Source organism: Poecilia formosa, unplaced genomic scaffold (assembly GCF_000485575.1).
Source record: "Poecilia formosa unplaced genomic scaffold, Poecilia_formosa-5.1.2 Scaffold168, whole genome shotgun sequence".
Classification (NCBI taxonomy): Eukaryota; Metazoa; Chordata; class Actinopteri; order Cyprinodontiformes; family Poeciliidae; genus Poecilia; species Poecilia formosa.
Window position 1 is genome coordinate 1,345,097 of NW_006800107.1, and position 20,236 is coordinate 1,365,332.

General features: G+C 40.3%; 2 protein-coding genes across 5 annotated transcripts; one reads left to right on the forward strand and one right to left on the reverse strand.

The window, feature by feature from the left end:
* Positions 1-490: 490 nt before the first annotated feature.
* On the reverse strand, positions 491-8,967 carry taf1b (TATA box binding protein (Tbp)-associated factor, RNA polymerase I, B). 2 transcript variants are annotated; one of them, XM_007564845.2, is made up of 15 exons: positions 8,781-8,967; positions 7,623-7,721; positions 6,927-7,014; positions 6,626-6,723; positions 6,457-6,549; positions 5,766-5,874; positions 5,502-5,661; positions 4,547-4,646; positions 3,825-3,972; positions 3,572-3,746; positions 3,452-3,489; positions 2,744-2,828; positions 2,589-2,659; positions 1,765-1,993; positions 491-1,684 (listed from the first exon to the last, which is right to left on the reverse strand). In XM_007564845.2, the coding sequence occupies exons 1-15, from the start codon at positions 8,796-8,798 to the stop codon at positions 1,402-1,404; spliced, it is 1,794 nt and encodes a 597-aa protein (XP_007564907.1). In that variant the 5' UTR covers positions 8,799-8,967; the 3' UTR covers positions 491-1,401. The 2 variants fall into 2 exon arrangements, with proteins under 2 accessions (XP_007564907.1, XP_007564906.1); XM_007564844.2 differs by having other exon boundaries at positions 2,744-2,831; positions 8,781-8,966.
* A 1,187-nt stretch (positions 8,968-10,154) lies between these two features.
* Positions 10,155-19,194, forward strand: adam17b (ADAM metallopeptidase domain 17b). 3 transcript variants are annotated; one of them, XM_007564848.2, is made up of 18 exons: positions 10,155-10,598; positions 11,135-11,267; positions 11,352-11,485; positions 11,680-11,768; positions 11,841-12,015; positions 12,829-12,959; positions 13,034-13,120; positions 13,205-13,315; positions 13,602-13,746; positions 13,840-13,916; positions 13,988-14,140; positions 14,376-14,575; positions 14,646-14,749; positions 15,000-15,134; positions 15,407-15,537; positions 16,029-16,196; positions 16,280-16,336; positions 17,710-19,194. In XM_007564848.2, exons 1-18 carry the CDS (start codon positions 10,499-10,501, stop codon positions 18,088-18,090), a joined length of 2,511 nt encoding a protein of 836 aa, XP_007564910.1. In that variant the 5' UTR covers positions 10,155-10,498; the 3' UTR covers positions 18,091-19,194. The 3 variants fall into 3 exon arrangements, with proteins under 3 accessions (XP_007564910.1, XP_016533327.1, XP_007564908.1); XM_007564846.2 differs by having other exon boundaries at positions 10,159-10,598; positions 13,825-13,916; XM_016677841.1 differs by lacking the exon at positions 16,029-16,196 and having other exon boundaries at positions 10,157-10,598; positions 13,825-13,916.
* Positions 19,195-20,236: the final 1,042 nt, after the last annotated feature.

A 20,236-nucleotide genomic window follows, 5' to 3' on the forward strand; every position in this document is an offset into this window, starting at 1 on the left:
CAAGAGCCACTGAAGGAAACGACACAAAAACATCTGAAGACACTGAGCGCAACTTCCTTCTTCACCAAATGGAAATAAAAACACTAGAGTCAGATTATAACAGTTGCAGGATTTTTTAAAAACCATGAGCCATTTTTCATGCTAGCTCTAGGCTAGTGGGTTTGTTTTGGTTGCATTTACCCAGAATGCCCTGCTCTGCAGTCCGCTTCCGGTGTCCGGTCTGCTTGGCATTCACACGTGAATTCGAACCGCACCAGGGTTCACTCCAACCAAACCAAAACCAAGGATTTCTTGGACAGAAAACTTTTTATTAACAAGTTTGAATAATAAACTGTTAAAGGTTTCAGTTTAGTTAAATGTTTTCTGTCAACTTCATTATCATGCAACAAAATTTTTTCCATATGTAGGTAAAATAGTGAAAAAAAAACCCGAACTGCCGCCTAAAACCTTCAATTTTTTTCTTTTTTCTATTTTCTAACATGGCTTCTTGCTTTCTGCATCAATATGACCTTTAAAAATCTAAAAACAAAAGTTTTAGCTAAAAGCTCTCATTACAGTCTCTGTACTGGATTTAAAAATATTTTCTACCTGTAAAACTGTTATTTCTTAAAATTTTCAGCATCAGACCAAAAATGGGAAAACCTCCAATTTAATAACTAATTTAAGTTTTATTTTGGAACACCAAAATAAACTGGTTTTAAGTTGTCTGTGGCTTTTTTAATCATATTTTTATGTTAAATTTATTAGACTTAACCAAAAATATTCCTCTGAAATAGATGGAGGATTAAAAAAGAGCTAAAGTCCAAGAAAAATCCTGGAAAACTCCTGATTTAAACTTAAATCTGGTTTATTTTAACACATAATGAAAGTGACTAAGTTTCAGCCTACAGTAAGTGAACGCAGCGCCAATCGATTGGCCAATGGGCTGCTTGTTTTCATATCTCCATGGCAACAGCAGAACACGCCGCTGACGCAGCCCAATAGAGCGAGTCTGCCGCTTGAGAACTTTTCTGTATTTACCAGCAGAAACAGACCGTAGCCGCATATTTATGTCCAGAGGAAGTAAATTATCAAAGGAACTGTTTGATTTGAATCTGGCAGCAGAGGAGAAACGGAAAAACTGACTTCCAGAATGAGAAATCCTCGTTTTTGCTGCAGTTTGTCTCCACCTGCTGGCCATTCTTCTGCCACTGCAGCTCTCCGCTGTTTCTTTGTTTCCAGACAAAGCAGACGAAGCAAATAAGTAAAATTACTATTACAGTCAGCAGGGCTCTGTTAAATGTTAAGTAACTCAAGTATTTTCCGTACAATATAAATATTGATAAGAAAATAAACAATGAAACTTCTCAACATTTTCCTACTTTTCTTCATTAGTTCTGGTAGAATATTTCAGTAGCAAAATCAAATGTTTATTCCATTTCTTCCTTTTCTTGGGGTTCTGGGTTTCTTTACTGGATCTCCAGTTTGAGTTGCGTTTGTTTTCTCAGTCCTGAGCCACTTCCTGGTCTCGACTTGTTGTCCGATCTGCGGCGTTTTGATGCCAAAGACGCGCCTCTCCATCTCCAGCACCTCGTCGAACAGATACCAGGCCTCCACGTCCAGCATGAAGGAGAAGAGCTGCAGCAGCCAGACGAAGGAGCGCGGCAGCGTGGGCTCCATGCTGGGGTAATGACTGGCGCACGTCCTGCAGAGCAGACGAACACGTCTGGGTTCATAACGGGACGCCTCGTTAACGAGTCGCTGGCTGAGCATTCAAAGACTCACCGGGGGTTGCAGGGTCGCAGCGGCGGATGCCAGTAGTTGAGGTTCAAGGGAGTCATGAATCCGTTACTCAGGGAGATGACTCCATCCAACTTGGTGTGGTGCAGACTGGGCCCGTCTGATCCGTTCTCGTCGCCCCAGCAGAACTGGAAGCTGGAGGCACCGCCGTAATGGACGGCCACCGGACAAGAAGACAGCCTCTTTAAACACATCTGGACGTTCTCTGAGATTCCTGAAGAAACGACAGGGTCTCTTAGTATGTTACCCAAATCCCAATAAATCCCTGCAGACGGATGGGTCCCCAAAACTCAGCCGACTTCAATCGGGTTCGTCTCCGGTTCACAGTAATGAAGCCAAAACTAAGATGGCTCAGGTTTGTTGGTAACCTTTTCTACACCGCTCTCTCTAAAGTTATTTCAGAAAGTTGTAGGTCTGGACTTTGACAGACAATGGGATGAATGGACAGATGAGAGTATGAACAGATGAATGAGAGGATGAACAGATGGAGTGAAAGGACGGACAATGGGATGAATGGGTACATGATGGGAGGAATGGATGGACAATGGAGTGAACAGAAGGACGATGGGATCAACGGACGGAGGAGAGGAAGAACGGATGATCAAGGTTTTGAGGAGAATCGGTGATAAACGGTAACTTTGGGGGTGTCCAACCCTCACCAGAAACAAGTGAGACTTACTGCGTACGAAGCTCTGACACCAGTCATGCAGAAACCTATCAAAGGTTTCCTGCTGTACTGATCAACCAACCTACCTTCCCACCCTGTGTGTAGTGACCCTGACTGTTTTCATGCTCATTCAGATTCTTACTTCTCCTTTTTGTCACTATAAGTCTGTCCCGCTTATCCACGAAGAACAGTTTCTTTCCTTTCCACTGTTTCCTGTGAAAAAAAGACAGAAATGATCGGCTGTTCAGTAACTGAAGTCATATAAACACCTTCAGGTTGGAGGCCCTGATGTCTCACCTGGCAGTGTCCTGGTCCCTCCTCTGCTGGGCCTCCACCAAAGCAGCCTGAACCAGTTTGTACCACTTCCTGAAGCTGAACATGTCTGCTGTGAACCAGCAACCAAACAACAACACAAAAAACAGATTAACTTTTCATTTTCATACCATTATGACTCAACCCAATGCATTGGGGATGCACAATATATTAGCACCTTGTTCGGGTGGAAATTATGCATTTTCTACTATTTTCCAGTATTTTCCTGAGAGACAGAAACAATGACTGAAGTGGAGGAAAAGACAGATGGCAGAAAGACAGATGGACTGATAAGACAGATAGAATGATGAATGGAGGAATAAATAGATCAACAAGAAGATAAATGGACAGATAATGGACTGGATGGACAATAATCTAGATCTATTGATGCCACAACAATTAGATGAATTAGATAGGTGGACGGACAGATAAACGTATGAAAGGACAGGAAGACAGAAGATCCAAAAGATTGAAGAATGGATGAACAATGAGATGACAGGAATGGGTTAACAATGGGATGGAGGGACGGACAATGGGATGGACGGACAATGGGATGGACGGACAATGGGATGGACGGGCGATGAGTTGGATGTATGGATGAATGAATGAATAGATAGGTAAATAGACAGATGGATGGACCACCTGGTAGATAAATAAAACCTTTAAGATAAAACAGAAACATGGAGGACCAACCTTTGTCGTCATGGGAATCAGCCTTGTTCGATAAATCCCTGAAACACAGAAACGAAAGTCACAAAGGTGCAGCAGAGACTGTGAGGTCTCCATGGAAACAGTTCAGGTGTGTCAGGTTACCACTCAGTGTGATCGTCCAGGCCAAACATCACCTTTATGGTGACGATGATGAGCGCGGCGGCCTGCAGGTCGTACCGCGGCAGGACGGGACGCAACCCTCCGTCCAACGTGTGGCGCTTCTGATCCGCCATACCTGCGCGGTCCATCAGGACGCAGACCCACCTGTGCAGCTCGTCTGAGGACCAGAACAGACGGGGGGGTCGTTAGTGGTCCTGGTACCAGTCTGCGGGACTGACTGGGTCGAACAGGTTACCGGGCAGGTTAGCGTCAGTCAGGTAGCGCAGGCTGAGCGGCGCCGGGTGGAGCAATGCTTCTGGGATGATCGGAGGAAAAGCAGGGAGCTGCAGGAACTGGACCAGAACCTGCGCTTCTTTGTGGACCGAGCGGTGAGACGGGATACTCTGCAGGAACAAGAACCATCGCTAGCAGATAAAATGGGTCAAAAACAAGGAAAACCTATTCTCTATGGCTGGATCATTGATTCTCTAACTTTCAAAAGGCAAAAATTTATATTCAGGGGTTGCAAATAACCGAGCCATACCTCAGCAGGTTGAAATATTAAAGTATTTTTAAGATGCTTACTGCTTAGACGACAGAACAAATACTTTGTTTATGGACTCAGGACACATTCAAATTAAAATTAAAAAATACTTTACTAATCCCAAAAGGAAATGAATGTTAGAAAACCCAGTTATTCCATAAACTCACAGAGGAAAACCCGTTCAAAAGCCTAAATGTCGAGTAAATTATTACAACAGTACATTTTAACAAATCGGAAATCATCATTATTAACTGGACATGTTATCATTAGCATGTTAAAGTCAGAATTAGCGTGTAAAATTAGCTGTAGCATATTAAAATTAGCATGCTAAAATAAGAATTAGCATTTCAATTTGTAAAGCGTTAGCATGCTAATGCTAACATGAGCCAAACATAGTGAAAATTACGGTAGTACCTTTTAGTACAATGACCAACCTCAACATGGAAAAGAAGAGCATCCGGACCACACAGCTTCATCTCTTCTGGAAGATCCTCGTATGCAGTCACATACGGGACGTGACCTTCTTTTACCAGCCTGAAACCACAGATGGATGCTTAGGAGCAACTAAAGTTTAAAGGATTAGGATGGGTTAGAAGTAAAAATAAAATTTTGGTTTGACTGGAAGCCGTAGCCTTTAGCGTCTGGTTTAACTTCAACAAACGTGAAAATAATGGGCCGAATCCAGAGCCTTGTGGAACTCCATTCCCCAATATTAAACTATAATCTGCTAAATTAGAGCACAATATTTGAAAATTCATGTACAAAGAGCATAAAAAAGTTTCACCAAACAATATTCAATACAGATTTGTAAAAGGAGAAAGCAAATACAACTTAAAGGAACTGAATAAATTTTTTCTAAGTAATTTAGATCGAGAACAGTGACAATGGAAATCTGCATTTCACTAAAAGGCGTCAGTTTATGGAATAATCTTGATAGTGAGATAAAACAACCTCAATCTCCTTCTGCCTTTAAAAGATAATTGAAAATTATTATGATGAAGCGACATGGCGTTGAATTAGTTAATGTTTTGTTTTTTATTTGAAATATGTTTGTAATAATTGAATAGCAAATTTCATTTTTTATTTCATGATTTTTTTTAGTTGTTCAATAAACTACTCATGTTTATTATGGAATAAATTAAATAAAAACATGAAATGAAAATAGGTATTTAGCAAAAATATCCAAGTTTTTCCAGAATATTTTTGAGATTAACTGAATTTTTTCTTTAGTTTTCTAGCAAACTTTCGACTTTCCAAACCCTTTCCAAGTTTTTTGGTGAAAATGTTCTCGCCTTTTTGTCCCTCTAGAACGGCTCTGATGCTCCATCGTATTCAAGTCTTTTAAACATTTTTAAAAGTGAAAACATGACCATCCAGGTGTTTTGCTACCTGAGCAGGTCGCTAAGCGTCAGAGCTTCGCGGCTCCAGACCAGAGCCAGGTGGATCAGAGCCAGAGTCTTCTTCATGGTCATCAGGCTGCGGCTCCGTTTCCACGACGCCGAGGTGCCTGTGCTGCTGTAGTCTGATCCCAGCCAATCACTGGAGCTCTCTGAGGGTTAAAGGAACATTTCAACCAATTGGAACAGTCTAAAAAAATAAATATTTCACTAAATTCACCATGGATTGATTGTTTATATGTTTCTTTTTTAGTACCTGCATTAGAGCCAGCGGAGCTGCACAGAACTGACCCGGAGTCGGTGAAATTATCAGACAGAACCGATTCCGCGGCGCTGTCCATGTCTGTGTCCGAGTCCAACGCTGCCTGTTGGGAAAACATGGAGGAATTAACTTATGACTCATTTAAACATTTTTACAAAGACTAAAATTAGTTTAAGAAGTAAAATCACAATTAAAATGCGTATATTTTGATTTTAGCCCTGACACTTTATAATAACCTAATAAAAAGACTTTAGTGAAACTTTGTTAAAATTATAGAAAAATTAAAACGGCAAAAAATATTTACAGAGCAAATTTTTTTTTTAATTTTTACTCTGTAAAATTATCAACAATACAAAATATATTTTAAGCATTACTGAAAAAACGGTAAATTAACTAAAATGATCAGAAATTACCTCAAAAAGAAAATTCCCTGTAAACACGAGCTAAAAATTACAGAAATAAAATCTATTAAAATCTTCCCAGAATAGAGTGAACATTAATGAGAAAAAAGTAGTTTCTCTGAGATAAAAAATAATTTTAAAATGACAAAAATGTAGATGAAAGTGTCAAAAAACAACCAAAACAAATGGGTAAAAATGACAGAAACCTGAAAACATAAATTATATCTAATGAAAAAAACAAACAAAAACAAACATATACCAGTGACGAACAAAAGGAAACTGACCCCTCTGAACCTTAAATTCCTGATTGGGTTTCTGGTGTATCCCTGCTGGCTCTTCTGCAGATAAAGTCTCCACATCTGACACAGAACGTCGTCCTGAAACCAAAAGCATCAAATAACAAAGCAGGTTTTACCTACTGGTAACGAATCAATGGGAATGACGGGAGCGGACCTTAAACTGAGGAGCGACTCCCAGTCTGAGGAGAGCGTCGGCCTGGTTCTGCAGGATGAACTGGAAACCTTCGCACAGCATCCAGATGTAACCGCGCTCTGAGGAACAACAAATTATTAAAACATCTGGTAATATGAACATTCCTGAAAACAGTGTCAAAAGACGCTTAGATACTTAATTATTCAGGTGTTAAAAGTTAAGTTTTGACAGCAAACTTAGAATTTCTGGGAAATTTTTAAGTTAAACCTCTTAAATAAAAAAAGTTTGATATGTGAAAAAGAAACAGGAGGTTAAAACCAACCTGACTTCCTGATTCTGGATTTATTGCCGATCCGGGAAATTCTGTTGGAGTTGGAAGTGAACGACATGTCCACCACCTCTCTGGTTCTCTGAGGACATTTGGATAAAACACCAAAAACAAACAAACAAACAAAAACAAACAAAAATCACCACTTATCCAGGAGACACGTTGAATGCACAAAAGTGACACCTGCAGGACGGTTGGTGGTACTGCTGGGAGCACAAGCTCAATTTGAGTGGATCTAGTAAAAAAGGCGATTGTAAATGGAAGAAAATTAAGAAAAATTTTCTGCCAAAAACTTACATTTTTTTTAGATCAATATCAATAATTTTCAAGGAACAAAACAAGAAAATTTGTGAGTTTGAAAAGTCCAAAATTTGCTAAAAAAGAAAAAAATACTAAAAACCCAGGAAAAAATCTAGAAAATAACAAAAACAAAAAATCAAACATGTTCAACTTTTGGAATTAGAGTTAGAAAAGACTTTTAAGTTAAAAATTCTCCACTTTTGGAAATGTTTTGGGTTTGAACAGGCTAATTTTTTTCACTTTGGAAATTCAGTGATGTCCTTGTTTTTTCACATTTCTGAGTTTTTTTCCTTTGTTTCAGAAATTTACTCCATTTTTGTTCTATCTGTAATGGCCCCAATCATTGTTTAAAGTCAAACTCTGTCAGAGAAAGATTTGTTTGGGAGTTACCTCGATGACATTGTGGCAGGACCTGCAGTAGAAGCGACCCTCGTCTGAGATGCCCCAGTCCACGGCTGCACACTGATTGCAGGGCTCTTTGTATCCGTCCTGAACCAGAGGAAACACAGAAGGACAGGTGAAGGCGACACACCTGGGTGAGTATCAGTGAGATCTGATTTTTGTGTATTAAAAACGAGCCAAGCAAGAAAACAAGTCTAACAAACAAAAAAACATAACCGCTTCTATTTACTCATGCTTAAAAGAATAAATTGATAATATAAATAAATCTTTCCTTTTGCTGAGATAAAATCAGCTGGTTAAAATATCAAGAACAGTTTGATCTTTATATGAATAAATTGTCACTAAACATTTATTTTAGAACATTTCAAAGCTGCTGAAACTATTTTAATTAACAACAGTAAAAGGTTGGCGGGAAGACTGTGGAAAACTTATCATAAAAAAGCATATCTTACATAATTTTATGGCCATGATTTGTAACAGTAGCAATATAAAGAACCAAACTAATTTATTAAAATTAAAACCTGCTATCTGTACCAATATTTACAGTTTTGCAGATAGCTGGAAATTAGCAGTTAAAAACTATATTCACCGATTATTAAATAAGATGCTGTCTTATCAGGATCAGTAATTAAAATATATTTATAGCACGTTTCAGAGTTTGTTAATCAAAAACATGATTAAAAAACAGGTTTTGTTTACGGAGTTCGATGCAAATCGACTAGCTAACATTAATTTAACTCTTAAAAACAAAGATATATTGAAAGAAAGTTTAAAATAACTAAATAAAAGTTGAAGGGAAACCACTGGAAAATGTTTATAGAAAACAATTCAGAATTTTATGGCAATAAATTTTAAAGCAGTATGATATAGTCAATCCATAATATTTGAACAAATATGGCTTTTTTAAGTTTGCTGAAAGTTAATAGTTGAAATCTATGTTCTCCGATTATTTAAAAAAATGCTTTCTATCCAAGATCAGTAAAAAAAATCTGTATAGGATGTAAATTAGTTTGTTAATGAGAAGATAATAGAAAAAGAACTGGTTTTCTTAACGGAGTTTGGCGCAAATCACCTAGCTAACTCCAACATATACGTTTTCTGAGTGACATTTACGCAAAAAATATTTAATTACTGATCAGTGCTTACCGTATCCTCTTCATCCATGGTTAAGGTTCAAATTTATCGGTTTCGCATTGATTTTTATCAGATGTTAATGTCCGCAATCGCTCTATCATGTGGAGCATAAGAGTAGTTTGGATTTCTTCTTCTTGTTTTCTTTCAGGCTGGAAGTTGCACTGCTGCCACCAGCAGTCCGATCCGCAAACTACAACATCCAACAGGTCAAATTAACTTTGGGACTTTCGTAACTTTTGAAACTTTTACGATCCTGAACCCGTGAAACTGAACAAACGCACAAGAACGTTCTCTTAAGACGTGTAAATTTCGTGAAAACCTTGGAGTTTTCACAAAGTTATACTCCCAGAAATTTTACACACAAGTCTGCTTTTATAATTTTGCATTTTAATGTGTTTATCAGCTTGTTAATGTCTGTGATGCTTTCTTTGCTCTAGTTTATGAGATTTTTTGCTTCCTCAATCTAAAAGCGGATTTGGGTGAGATCAGAGATTATAAATAGAGCCGCCAGATGTTTCCGCTATATTCTCTTACATAACGTCACGACACGAGTTCCTTTTGTTTAAAATGTGTGTTTATTGTTGTTTTGCTTCAGTTTTTAATGTTTTATTTATTTATTTTTTATTAAATCACAGTCACCATGAACGGGTTCAGGTTTCACGAGCAAACGCACACCGCGAGCGCCTCATCAGACCGTCAAGTTCACCTGCGCACGAACAAAAAAAACCCGCGGGCTTTCAAAATAAATGCATTTCTGAAACAATTTCGTACCGTATGAAGAAAATCAGATTTATTTCTATTGACTTGTCTTACTTAATCCCAAATTAAGCCTTGTTTTTGTATCTAGTTGAATGTTGTTAGATAAAACACGATGCTTCGCAAAACATAAAAAATAAAATAAAAATGTTTATTTGACATTCAAGATGTTCCATTAAACTAGCTCAAAAAACCATGAAAATGACATTATGCAGCTGTTTTTAAGTGGCTTACCTTCATAGATATAAAAAATTACAAAAATAAAGATTAAATAAATTCAACAAGTACTACTGAAAGGCTGAACCTGTGACAATTACAAAGCTCTTTGGCCACTTTTTCACCGGTTTTCAGAGGATTTATTTTCTCTCTTCACATTACTGTCTTACTCTGACGTATTCCAACATTCAGGCATGAAAAAAGCTACTAAACTGAATGGGTCAAACTGTGTAATGTGCCCAACTGAGCGCAAATATGTTGAAACAGAGACTTTAAAAATCAGATTTTCTTTTTTTCCTGATTTTGTAGCCACTCTGATGAATTCGGTTTGGTGTTCCGCAAAGCATTATTCAAGACTTTGTATATTAAAGTTATTATAGTTGCTTACTAAATTAAATTTAAACAGGTCCTATCTTCAGCTTCTTGCTTTTAATCATCCTAAATGTTGATTCAGTGTGAATTCCATTACTACTGTTGATTTCATGCTTTTATTCTGAAGCCGTCAGGCCTACTTCCGCCCTGCCTCCTTGCTTCTCGCCAGCTTTCCTTATCGGTTCTCGGTCTTCCTGGTTCTGCGGAGTTGGAGTCGTTTTCTCTGCGCCTTTCTGTAACAAACAATGACTTCATCCGATCTGGATGCGGATATTTTAGTTTCTAATAGAAAATGTGTTTAAAGTCGGAGGTTAGCGGCTGACCTTTCGGGACCTTTCCCTCCGTTGAGTCCGTCCCGCTGCGGATCATCCACCAATCTGTCCAACATGGGAGCGAACTTCGTTGTTTTGACACTTTTGGCTGTTTTTCTCTCCAGAACAGAGCCTGCTGTGTCTCCACCCGAAGACAAACAGCAGCAGGAGTTTGGTAAGTTCTCCAAACATGGAGGTTTATATGAAAACCTCCTGACTGAAGTTAATTCAGGGAGACAGAGGCGATTCCAGAAAAGTTCATAATGGTGGCCATTGATCTGGGGGCCAGAAAAACTTGAACTAGTTTATTTTGAGTACAGATATTAAGACCACTGCCTCAAGGCTGATTTAAAGATGTAATTTTCATAATATCAAGTAGTACCTCAGTAATACTACTTAAGAAGAGTTAAAGACGTTTTAAAATTTTAATGTAACTTAATTTTTCTATTTGTGGAAAAAAATAAGTATAAATAATATTTTAACCCATTTTCATCAAACTTTTGGTTTTTGCTCAGAGATCTGAGCAAAAATTGTCTGACCAATCTAGAATTACAGTTTTAGCATCTCAATGGCCAAATTTATCAAATTATACAAAAAAACATTTTTTTATTACTTGTGTGTTTTTGTTGTCAATTAGATATTAGTCAGTGTTTTCCCTCCACCTGACCCCTTACTTGGTTTTAAACTTTTTGTCGTGTCCTTCCTCTGCAGAACCTCTGCGGTCCATGCTGGACAACTTCGACGTTCTTCCATTCTCCAGCCTGCAGACCCACTCCGTCCGCCGCCGGGACGTCCAAACCGAGGCACACGTGGAGAAGCTGCTGAGCTTCAACGCCCTGCAGAGGTTGGACCCCAAAACTTCACCTATTCCTCTGAGCTGATCATCCAAAATATAAACTCCCCCTTTCCTTCTTCCTGCTGATTCCAGGAACTTCAGGCTTTACCTGAGAACCAACAACGAGATCTTTACGGAGGATTTCAAGGCCGTCGTGGAGGACGAGGATGGACAGAGACGAAGCTTCCCGGTCAACAGACACAACTACTTCACCGGACACGTCATCGGTAAGGTGTTCTTCAAGGTTTCAGTCCTTTAAAAAACGCTGGGTTTATGAGAGTCCTTGGAGAAGCCTTGACGGATCAGACGTCCCTGAAAACCAGGCAAAGAATTTAGAAAATGAGGCTTTAGATGAATGTTTGATCGACTTTGATAAGAATGAGCAGGGAGTTGCTTTATATTTGTGTTTTCTCTCTTCTAGGGGAGGAAAACTCTCGTGTTCAGGCTCATATCGACGACCACGAGTTCTCAGCTCACATCCTGACGGACGAGGCGGAGTACAACATCGAGGTAAAGAGCAAAGAAACTCAGTTCCTAGTGAATAAACATGGAGTCACTTTAAAATGTCTCGTTCCTCTCTAGCCTCTGTGGAGGTTCACGTCAGCGCCCCCCGATGGCCGCCTCCTGATCTACCGGTCGGAGGACATCAGGAACATCAGCAGGCTGCAGCAGCCCTCAGTCTGCGGATACGTGGCGTCTGAATCCGCTCACCTTCTACCGGAGGGGGTCAGGACGGCGACGAAGGGCGATGAAGAAGGTCAGTAGGACGTCAAAACAAGTCGGACAGAGAGTTTCTGTTTTACGATGTTCAACTATTTCTTTTTCTCTCGTTGATGTATGATGATTAAAAAAAAAAAAATCTAATGAAAAGATACATTTCTGGTAAATCTCCAATTAAATATTTGTAAATATATTCCAAAATCACCTCCATTTGCATAAATTCAGCCATGATTTTATGGAATGATGAAGTATCTGTGAAATTGTTCTCCTTGACCTTTATGCTGCTTCTACAACTGTTTTCTTGCTCCATTTCTTTTGACTACCCAATCAGTAAAGGAGTACCACAAGGTTCTGTTGTTGGACCACTCTATTTTCTCCCCCTCGTTTTGACTCATTTACCGTATTTTCCGGACTACAGAGCTCACCTCACTATAAGCCGCATCCACAAAGTTTTTTTTTTAAAACTGAAAACGTGCATACATAAGCCGCACTGGGCTATAAGCCGCATGTTTCAAAGTGTGGGAAAAAGTAGCAGCTTATATTCCGAAAAATACGGCAGATAATATTCCGTTGACACATTTTTACTGCATTCTATATTTTTCAACATTTTCACATGTTGAGAAAAATTTGTAGTAGTTTTATGGTGGATAATTATTCCAATCTATTAGCAACAAATCTCTCAAAAGTATGTCCTTTCAAAACATCTCTTTGGTCTTTCTCAACTAAATCCTGTTTAAAGAACCAAATTCATCTCTGGAAAGACTCCAGAAATTGGTCAAAAAACAGTAAAAATTACGTTATTACATTTTTTTGTAAAACAACCCACCATTTGTCCATCTTGTCTGCTCAGAGTCAGTGTTCAGAGGGAAACGCCAGGTCACCGACCATAAGAAGAACACGTGTCCAATGCTGCTGGTCGCGGACCATCGCTTCTACCAATACATGGGCCGAAAGGAGGAGAGCACCACCATCAACTACCTGGTTAGCTCACAGCCTCCATGTTGCTTCTTTTCCCCACTTCTAGTGATCTGACCTCTCCATCTCTCTCTGTCCAGATCGAGCTCATCGACCGCGTTGACGACATCTACAGAAACACGTCATGGGACGAAGAGTTCAGCGGTTACGGAGTTCAGATCCAGCAGGTGAGGAGGAGGCCGCCGCCGCTGGTCGCTGCAGTGAAGACGACCAGATGTTGAAGTGTGAAGATGTTGTGTTTCTGCTGCCAGATTATCATTCAGAAGTATCCCACTGAGGTCGGTCCTGGAGAAAGTCACTTCAACATGAGGGGCAGTCCAGTGGAGGGAAAAGACGTCTGGGACGTCAAGAAGCTGCTGGAGGTAAGAAATGCTGAACATTAGCAGGCGAAGGGGAGAAACGGGCTTCTGTTCGTCTTCCATGTTGAGAGGAACCTGTAGCTTAGGAAGCTAGCATGGCTGGATGGATGGATGTTAGCATGGACGGAAGTGCTTCCATGCTCTGTTTTAATGAGTGTAAATAAATAGTGCATCCTGATCAGAATAACGATTTAGTTGCAGCTCTGAGCCCATTTGCTCCTCTCTGGATTTAAGCCTTCAGTATTTGACTCTTTTTGGAGTTGACCATTTCCTGTCTGACCTCCTGCAGCAGTTCAGTGTGGACATTGCAGAGAATGCCTCCAGCGTCTGCCTGGCCCACCTCTTCACCTACCAGGACTTCGACGAGGGGACCCTGGGCCTGGCCTACGTGGCGCCAAACAAACCAGACTTTCCCGGAGGGCTCTGCTCCAAACGTAAGCGCCAAAGTTTCCTCTACAGGTTGTCACGGTTACCATCAGCATCGCTGTAGTGTTTCTGAACTTGCTGTTCAGCTTGTGTTTCGACAGCAAACAAACACGGATTCATCTGTCTGAACACGGGCCTCACCAGTACCAAGAACTACGGGAAAACGATCCTGACCAAGGTGAAGTCCAGAAGCCCTTTCTGAGGGTTTTTCAGTTTTTGTAGCTTTTTTCTGATGGGTTGTCTCTACAGGAAGCAGACCTGGTGACGACTCACGAGCTGGGCCATAACTTCGGAGCGGAGCATGACCCAGACAACGTGCCGTACTGCGCTCCGCGGGAGGATCAGGGTGGGAAGTACGTCATGTACCCCATCGCTGTGAGCGGAGACCACGTCAACAACAAGGTGCCGAGATATTATAGATAGATGGACAGATGTTAGCATGGATGGATGGATGCTAGGGTACATAGATAGACATATGCTAGCAGCCATCCAACAGTGCATGCTAGAAGAGATCGATGCTACCATGGACTGATGGATGATATAAGCAACCAACCATCAATCCTATCATGCAACAAGATGCCATGTTTTTTCCACTGTAAACCAGAAAAAGTTTCATGACGGTTCCTTTCCATTTCAGCTGTTCTCCAACTGCAGCAAGCAGTCCATCGTGAAGCGGCTGCGCTCCAAAGCGGCGTCCTGCTTCAAGGAGAGGAACGTCAACGTGTGCGGGAACTCGCGGGTGGAGCAAGGCGAGGAATGCGACCCGGGGTTGCTGCACTTCAACTCGGACCGCTGCTGCACCCAGGATTGCCGGCTGAAGGATGGAGCGGAGTGCAGGTCTGAGTCGCTCCAGGTCAGGGGTTCAACGCCGCTCCGATCGGCTGATCCGCCATCTTTCTTTGTTCAGTGACAGGAACAGCGCCTGCTGCAAAGACTGCAGGTTCCAGGTGAGAGGCGAGGTCTGCCAGGAGCCCATCAACGCCACCTGTAAGGGCCACTCCTACTGCACAGGTCAGGACTCTGGGTTTCCTCTTCTACAGGAATACAGATGTTTTGTTGGACACTTGTTGCTTTTAACAGTCAAAACAAGGAAGAATTAATTGAAAGTTTCAAACTGGAGCTATTTTAAAAATACTTAACTTTATTTATATTTCAATTTGAAATATTAACTATTTAAAAATATATGTGTATAAAAATAAACTTTTTTTTCTCGAATATTTTAACATATACATGAATTACAAAAAGTTCTGTTTGCCAACAGGAAACAGCAGTGAGTGTCCTCCGCCGGAGAACGCTCCGGATACAACTGTGTGTCTGGACAACGGGGAATGCCGTGGCGGAAAGTGTGTTCCCTTCTGCCAGGTGGTCAAAAAGCTGGAGTCCTGCGCCTGCAACGGTAACGCTGCTGCATGGGTTCGAGAGCGGTTCTATTGGGGAGTGTCACGGGTTCGAGAGCGGTTCTCATGGGGAGTGTCACGGGTTCGAGAGCGGTTCTATTGGGGAGTGTCACGGGTTCGAGAGCGGTTCTCATGGGGAGTGTCACGGGTTCGAGAGCGGTTCTGGTTCTCTGATGAATAGCGAGAAACACTAACTTGTTTTTTTCTGGAAGCTGAAACTGTCTTCCTTGTGAACCTTCGGGTCTAACCGAACCTTCTGGTTTCTTCCCAGAAACAAACTCGTCCTGTAAAGTCTGCTGCCGGGGGAGCAACGGAGTCTGCAGCCCCTTTGTTGACGTGAAAGGCGACTTTGTGTATTTGCGGAAAGGCAAACCTTGCACTGTGGGCTTCTGCGACGGAGCGGTGAGTCAAACACTCATGACCATTTAGTGTTGGCAATGCACCATCATAGCTGGTCTGCCAACCAGAAGAAGAGTCCCTTGCTTACGGTCTGGATGACCGCTAGAAGTAGTGCAAATTACCAAAACCATAGGGCCAAAAGGGGTACTTTCATTCTGACTCAAAGGTCTGTAGCTGGTCTAACCAATGTTCCTTTAGGAAGATAAAGAAGGGCCCTGGTTTTCTGTGATTCTTAGTTCTAGTGGCCATTCAGAGACGAAGGGAAGGATGATCACTGGGTTAGAACCAGGAGTTACAGACACACATCAAACTGGACCTGAAGAGTCCCCGTTGGTTTAACCTGATGATTGTTCCTCAACCTCAATAACCAGAAGCCCAAAATGGAAAAGGCATCTACTGAATCCCCTTGAACACAAAGCAAAGAGTTGGGGACCCTTAAGGCTTCAGATCAACCATAAGGGCTTAAACTGAATGAGCCATTCCTGTCTGTACAGGGGAAGTGCATGAAGCAGGTGCAGGATGTGGTGGAACGTCTGTGGGACTTCATCGATAAACTCGACATCAACACGTTCAGAAAGTTCCTGGCTGATAACATCGTGGGTTCGGTGGTGGCGTTCTCGCTCCTCTTCTGGGTTCCTTTCAGCATCCTGGTCCACTGTGTGGTTGGTGTCACTCCTCACAGACGCCTCTCTGGGGTTTTTTCTCCCTGAAAGCCGTAACTTTGTTCTGCTTTCTGTACTTCCAGGACAAGAAGATGGATAGACAGTATGAAGAGACCACCAAGTCTCTATTCTTCTCCAGCGTGAGTATGAGCGTCCTCAGTCATGCTAGATATAGCAGATAGCAGGATGTAGGCATGAGGTCCAACAGCTTATTAGATCAATAAACAGTCTGGTTGAAGATGGCATTGTTCTTTGGCAAGACATAAACTGATAATCACTGGCGTTTGGTTAGCCTTTACCTTAGGAGAACCCAGTCAGCATTAGTTGAAGGTCAGAAACTCCTGCTCACCAGCTGCAGTTTCCTGTAATTGGCTTTTGTGCCATCCTCTTTGCAGCCAACATCTCCAATTTGGAACCACTTCCACCAAATGGTACAAGTCAAATCTAACTCAAAGCCAATCAATTTTATTGGCAGCAGACTGCATTTATTGATTGACCCGTGAATTCACATCAATAACATCTTAACCACCATTTTCAGCCTATGATGAAACTGTAGTAGCTGCAAATCAATTCCTTGAGGTCCAACCTTTTCATCATTTGTGGGAGAAGAGCATGCATACATTCGACTCAACGGGACAATCAACAACGTGCAAATGTACCAAGAGATTTCTGAGAAACTGGCCTCAAGAGTAGATGCACAAAATGACGTCATCTGAGTGTCAACCACAGCTTCCCCTACATGTTCCTGCCTATTTTCACACCAACATACTGAAGTATGTTGGTGTGAAACGTACCAACATACCTCTGTTTAGCCTCTGCTAACAGAGGCTAAACCCAAACCAGAGATTAAACAGCTACAGTAAGACTTCACAGTGGAGAGGAAGCTCTTACTGACTCTGAGCCAAAGTTTTTAATCAGTTTCAGACTTGGTGATCATTTCAGGGTAAAGGAAAACCCTGCTTTAGTTTGAGGCATTTCAATGGACTGTTTGGTCAGGTTTCACTGGGATTTGGTCAAAGAGCCTTACAGCTGTAGAAGCCACAGGAACGTCAGAGAAAACAACACAGGAAGTTTATCTTAAGGTGTTGCAGCTTCGACTATGTTAAACTTCAGATTGGGGAGTTTTTTGGCTTAACAGATCCTCTAGAAATAAATCTTTTGCAAATACTTTTGCAGTGGTGGGCACATTTCTGCTAATAGTGGAGCAGATTTCCACTTAGTTCTTGAGCCAACTTTGTTAGCGTTTAGCATGAACAGGAGCAACATGGTTGAATTGTTGTTGAATTTAACAATGCTAACATTGTTAGCATTGTTTTCTACTAAATACCATGCTGGTAGCACTTTAGCGTTAGTGGGACTAATGTTTATGACTTGGGGTTTGCATAAGTAACTTTTTAGTTAGCGGTGCTGACCACTGTCCTTTGATTTCCTTCTGTTTACTTTCAGATAACTGAAGGTTGACAGCAGGTTCCAGTCTAGTCATCACCACACTGACAGTCCTTTTTTTTCCCAGAATGCCGAGCTCCTGAGCAGCCTTGATTCTGCTTCTGTCCGGATCTTCAAGCCTCTAAACTTCCCGCCCGCCCCTGTGCGGCTCCCCCCGATCAGCCCGCAGCTTGCCAGCACACCGCCAGTCTTCGGTGCCGCCCCCGCCTCGAGCCACACATCCCCGCCTCTGGATGCGCCCCACATGGCCACCATCTTGGAGAACCCCAGCCTGGACTCCCACCTGGATGAGGAGGAGCTGCAGGAGGCGTTCGGGCGCCCGGCTGGAGCTACTCGCCGTTCATTTGAGGACCTGACGGAGAGAAACCCGATGAGACGCAGCAACAAGTCAAAGCTGTTCAGACTTCAGAGGCAACATCAGATCGACAGCAAGGAGACTCAGTGCTGAGAGACGCTGCCAGGGGGCGCTGCTGCCCCTCATCCGTTCCTTAAAGCTGATCCCTGAGCTCACCTCCAGCTGTCTCAGGTAACACAATGAAGCCATTTTCAAACACAGCTTGGTGTCGATTTGTAATCTGTTTATTTTTTAAATAATTTTCTGATCTTTTTTTGTGTTCGTCACTCATTTTCCCTTCTAAAAAGGTACAACTTTTAACTTTGCACTTCAGTGGTTGAAAGAATACATTGAAGTTTTAGCATTTTTAATTATTTGATATAAAAATCAATTTTTTTCTGATCTCATCACAATGCTAACATCTTCCCAATCTGCTTTTCCACCTCAAGGTCCAATATTTTCACAATTAAAGCGCAAAGATGTCAACCAATCATCAATTCCAATAAAATCCTGATAAGGTTTAAAAATAGGATCTGCTGAAATTTAAAACCTCTCAGTTTGAGACGTGAAAGGGAGCTAAAAATTAAATTTAAATTTGTGTTTTTGATTCTTATCAGAATGAATTATCCATAGTATCCACTGCCTAAACATAGTTTGTAAAAAAATGGAAGCAGTCTTTAATTTCATTCTAAATAACTGAGGTAAGAAAGATAATAACTTGATTCTTACAGAAATAAAACTTATTTTGTCTCATATTTCTCTGATTCTGGTTATCAAAATGAGATGAAATGAGACCAAAACAGGTGTCAACTTTTATGATTTCTGTAAAACAAAATGAGCTCAAATTATGTTAAACATAAGAGTTGAAACTGTTATAACAGCAGAGCTCGCTTTTATCTTAAGATAATGGGAGAATGAAACTGATCACGTCACATGGAGCTGAATGCAGCAGTTCAAGTTTACACAGAGGAACATAAGATTTGGCTAAAGATAATGAAATAAATCATAAACCAAACTGCTCTGACTTGTTTCAACATCTTAAGATAATGAATTCAGTGTTTCATTAAATACATTAAATACTAAATTACAACAAAATGATCTTCAGGAACAGACTGTTGGCAAAAAAAGCAAACGAGAGGCTTTATGTCGACATAATGAAACATTGACAAAAACTCAAAATCTCAAAGATATAAGTAGCTACTTGTATCTAAGTAATTTCAAAAAGAAATATCACTTACCAACTGATAACCCCCAGAATGCTTAGAGCTTAACCACACTAAGCCCAAAGAATAACCAAAAAACTGTTAAATTTTACTGACTTTACATGTCAGCAGTGGATCTAAAATTAATTTAACCAGAAAATCTGGGATTCATAAATAAAAAATGTGAAGGTTTTTTCTTTAAACTTTCAAAATCGCCTCAACAAATATTCTTCAAAATAAGAGCCCAGGACATTTAAGCTTGAACTACTGCAAAATTCATATTTTCTAATTTTCACACGATGAATGTGAAAGACAAAAAATTCTGCATTTTTATACAGTTTTGCAAGATATTTTACAGAAAATATTTATTTTTACACGATTTAAAACAGTTTGTGGGACTAAAGTTAAAGTTTTGTTTAACAGGATGGTGCTTTTTATTCGTGTTTTTTAAAGTTTGTATTTCTCTAAAGCGAATGAAACTCACTTTAGAGAAAAAAAACAATCAAAAACGCAGTAAAACTTTAGAAAACAATTTAAAGATGGTTGATATTTTTAAATATGCTATAAACTGCTTTGAAACAACAAGACTTGTACAAATCTAAATTAAAACCAAAGAATTAGACCAAACTTTATAGTTTTGGTGAAAAAAAAGTGTTGTATTTTTTTTTATTGTATTAAATATCTGTTAAAGTGTTAAAACCACCTCTGTCAGTATTTTGGGATGTTGTGTCTTTTTGTTTTAATGCGTTTACTTTTATTTAAATGTTCAAAAACTGCAGCTTTTACATGAAAAATAAAAACTACTGTTCAGAAAACCTTCTGCATGTTTTCATTTTACAAAAGCTTTAAAATCTTCATTTATTCAGCTGAAGAATTTGGTTTAAATAAAATTAGAAAAAAATACCAAACTGAGGTAATTATGCAAAAAAGTGTTAAAAATTAACAGAAACTCCTAACAAACATACATGTCAGGTGTATTTTCACAAACTTTAGAAATATGTTGATTAAAAATAATAATGAAATATGTATGTGGTCTGAAACCTTTGTATTACATTGCA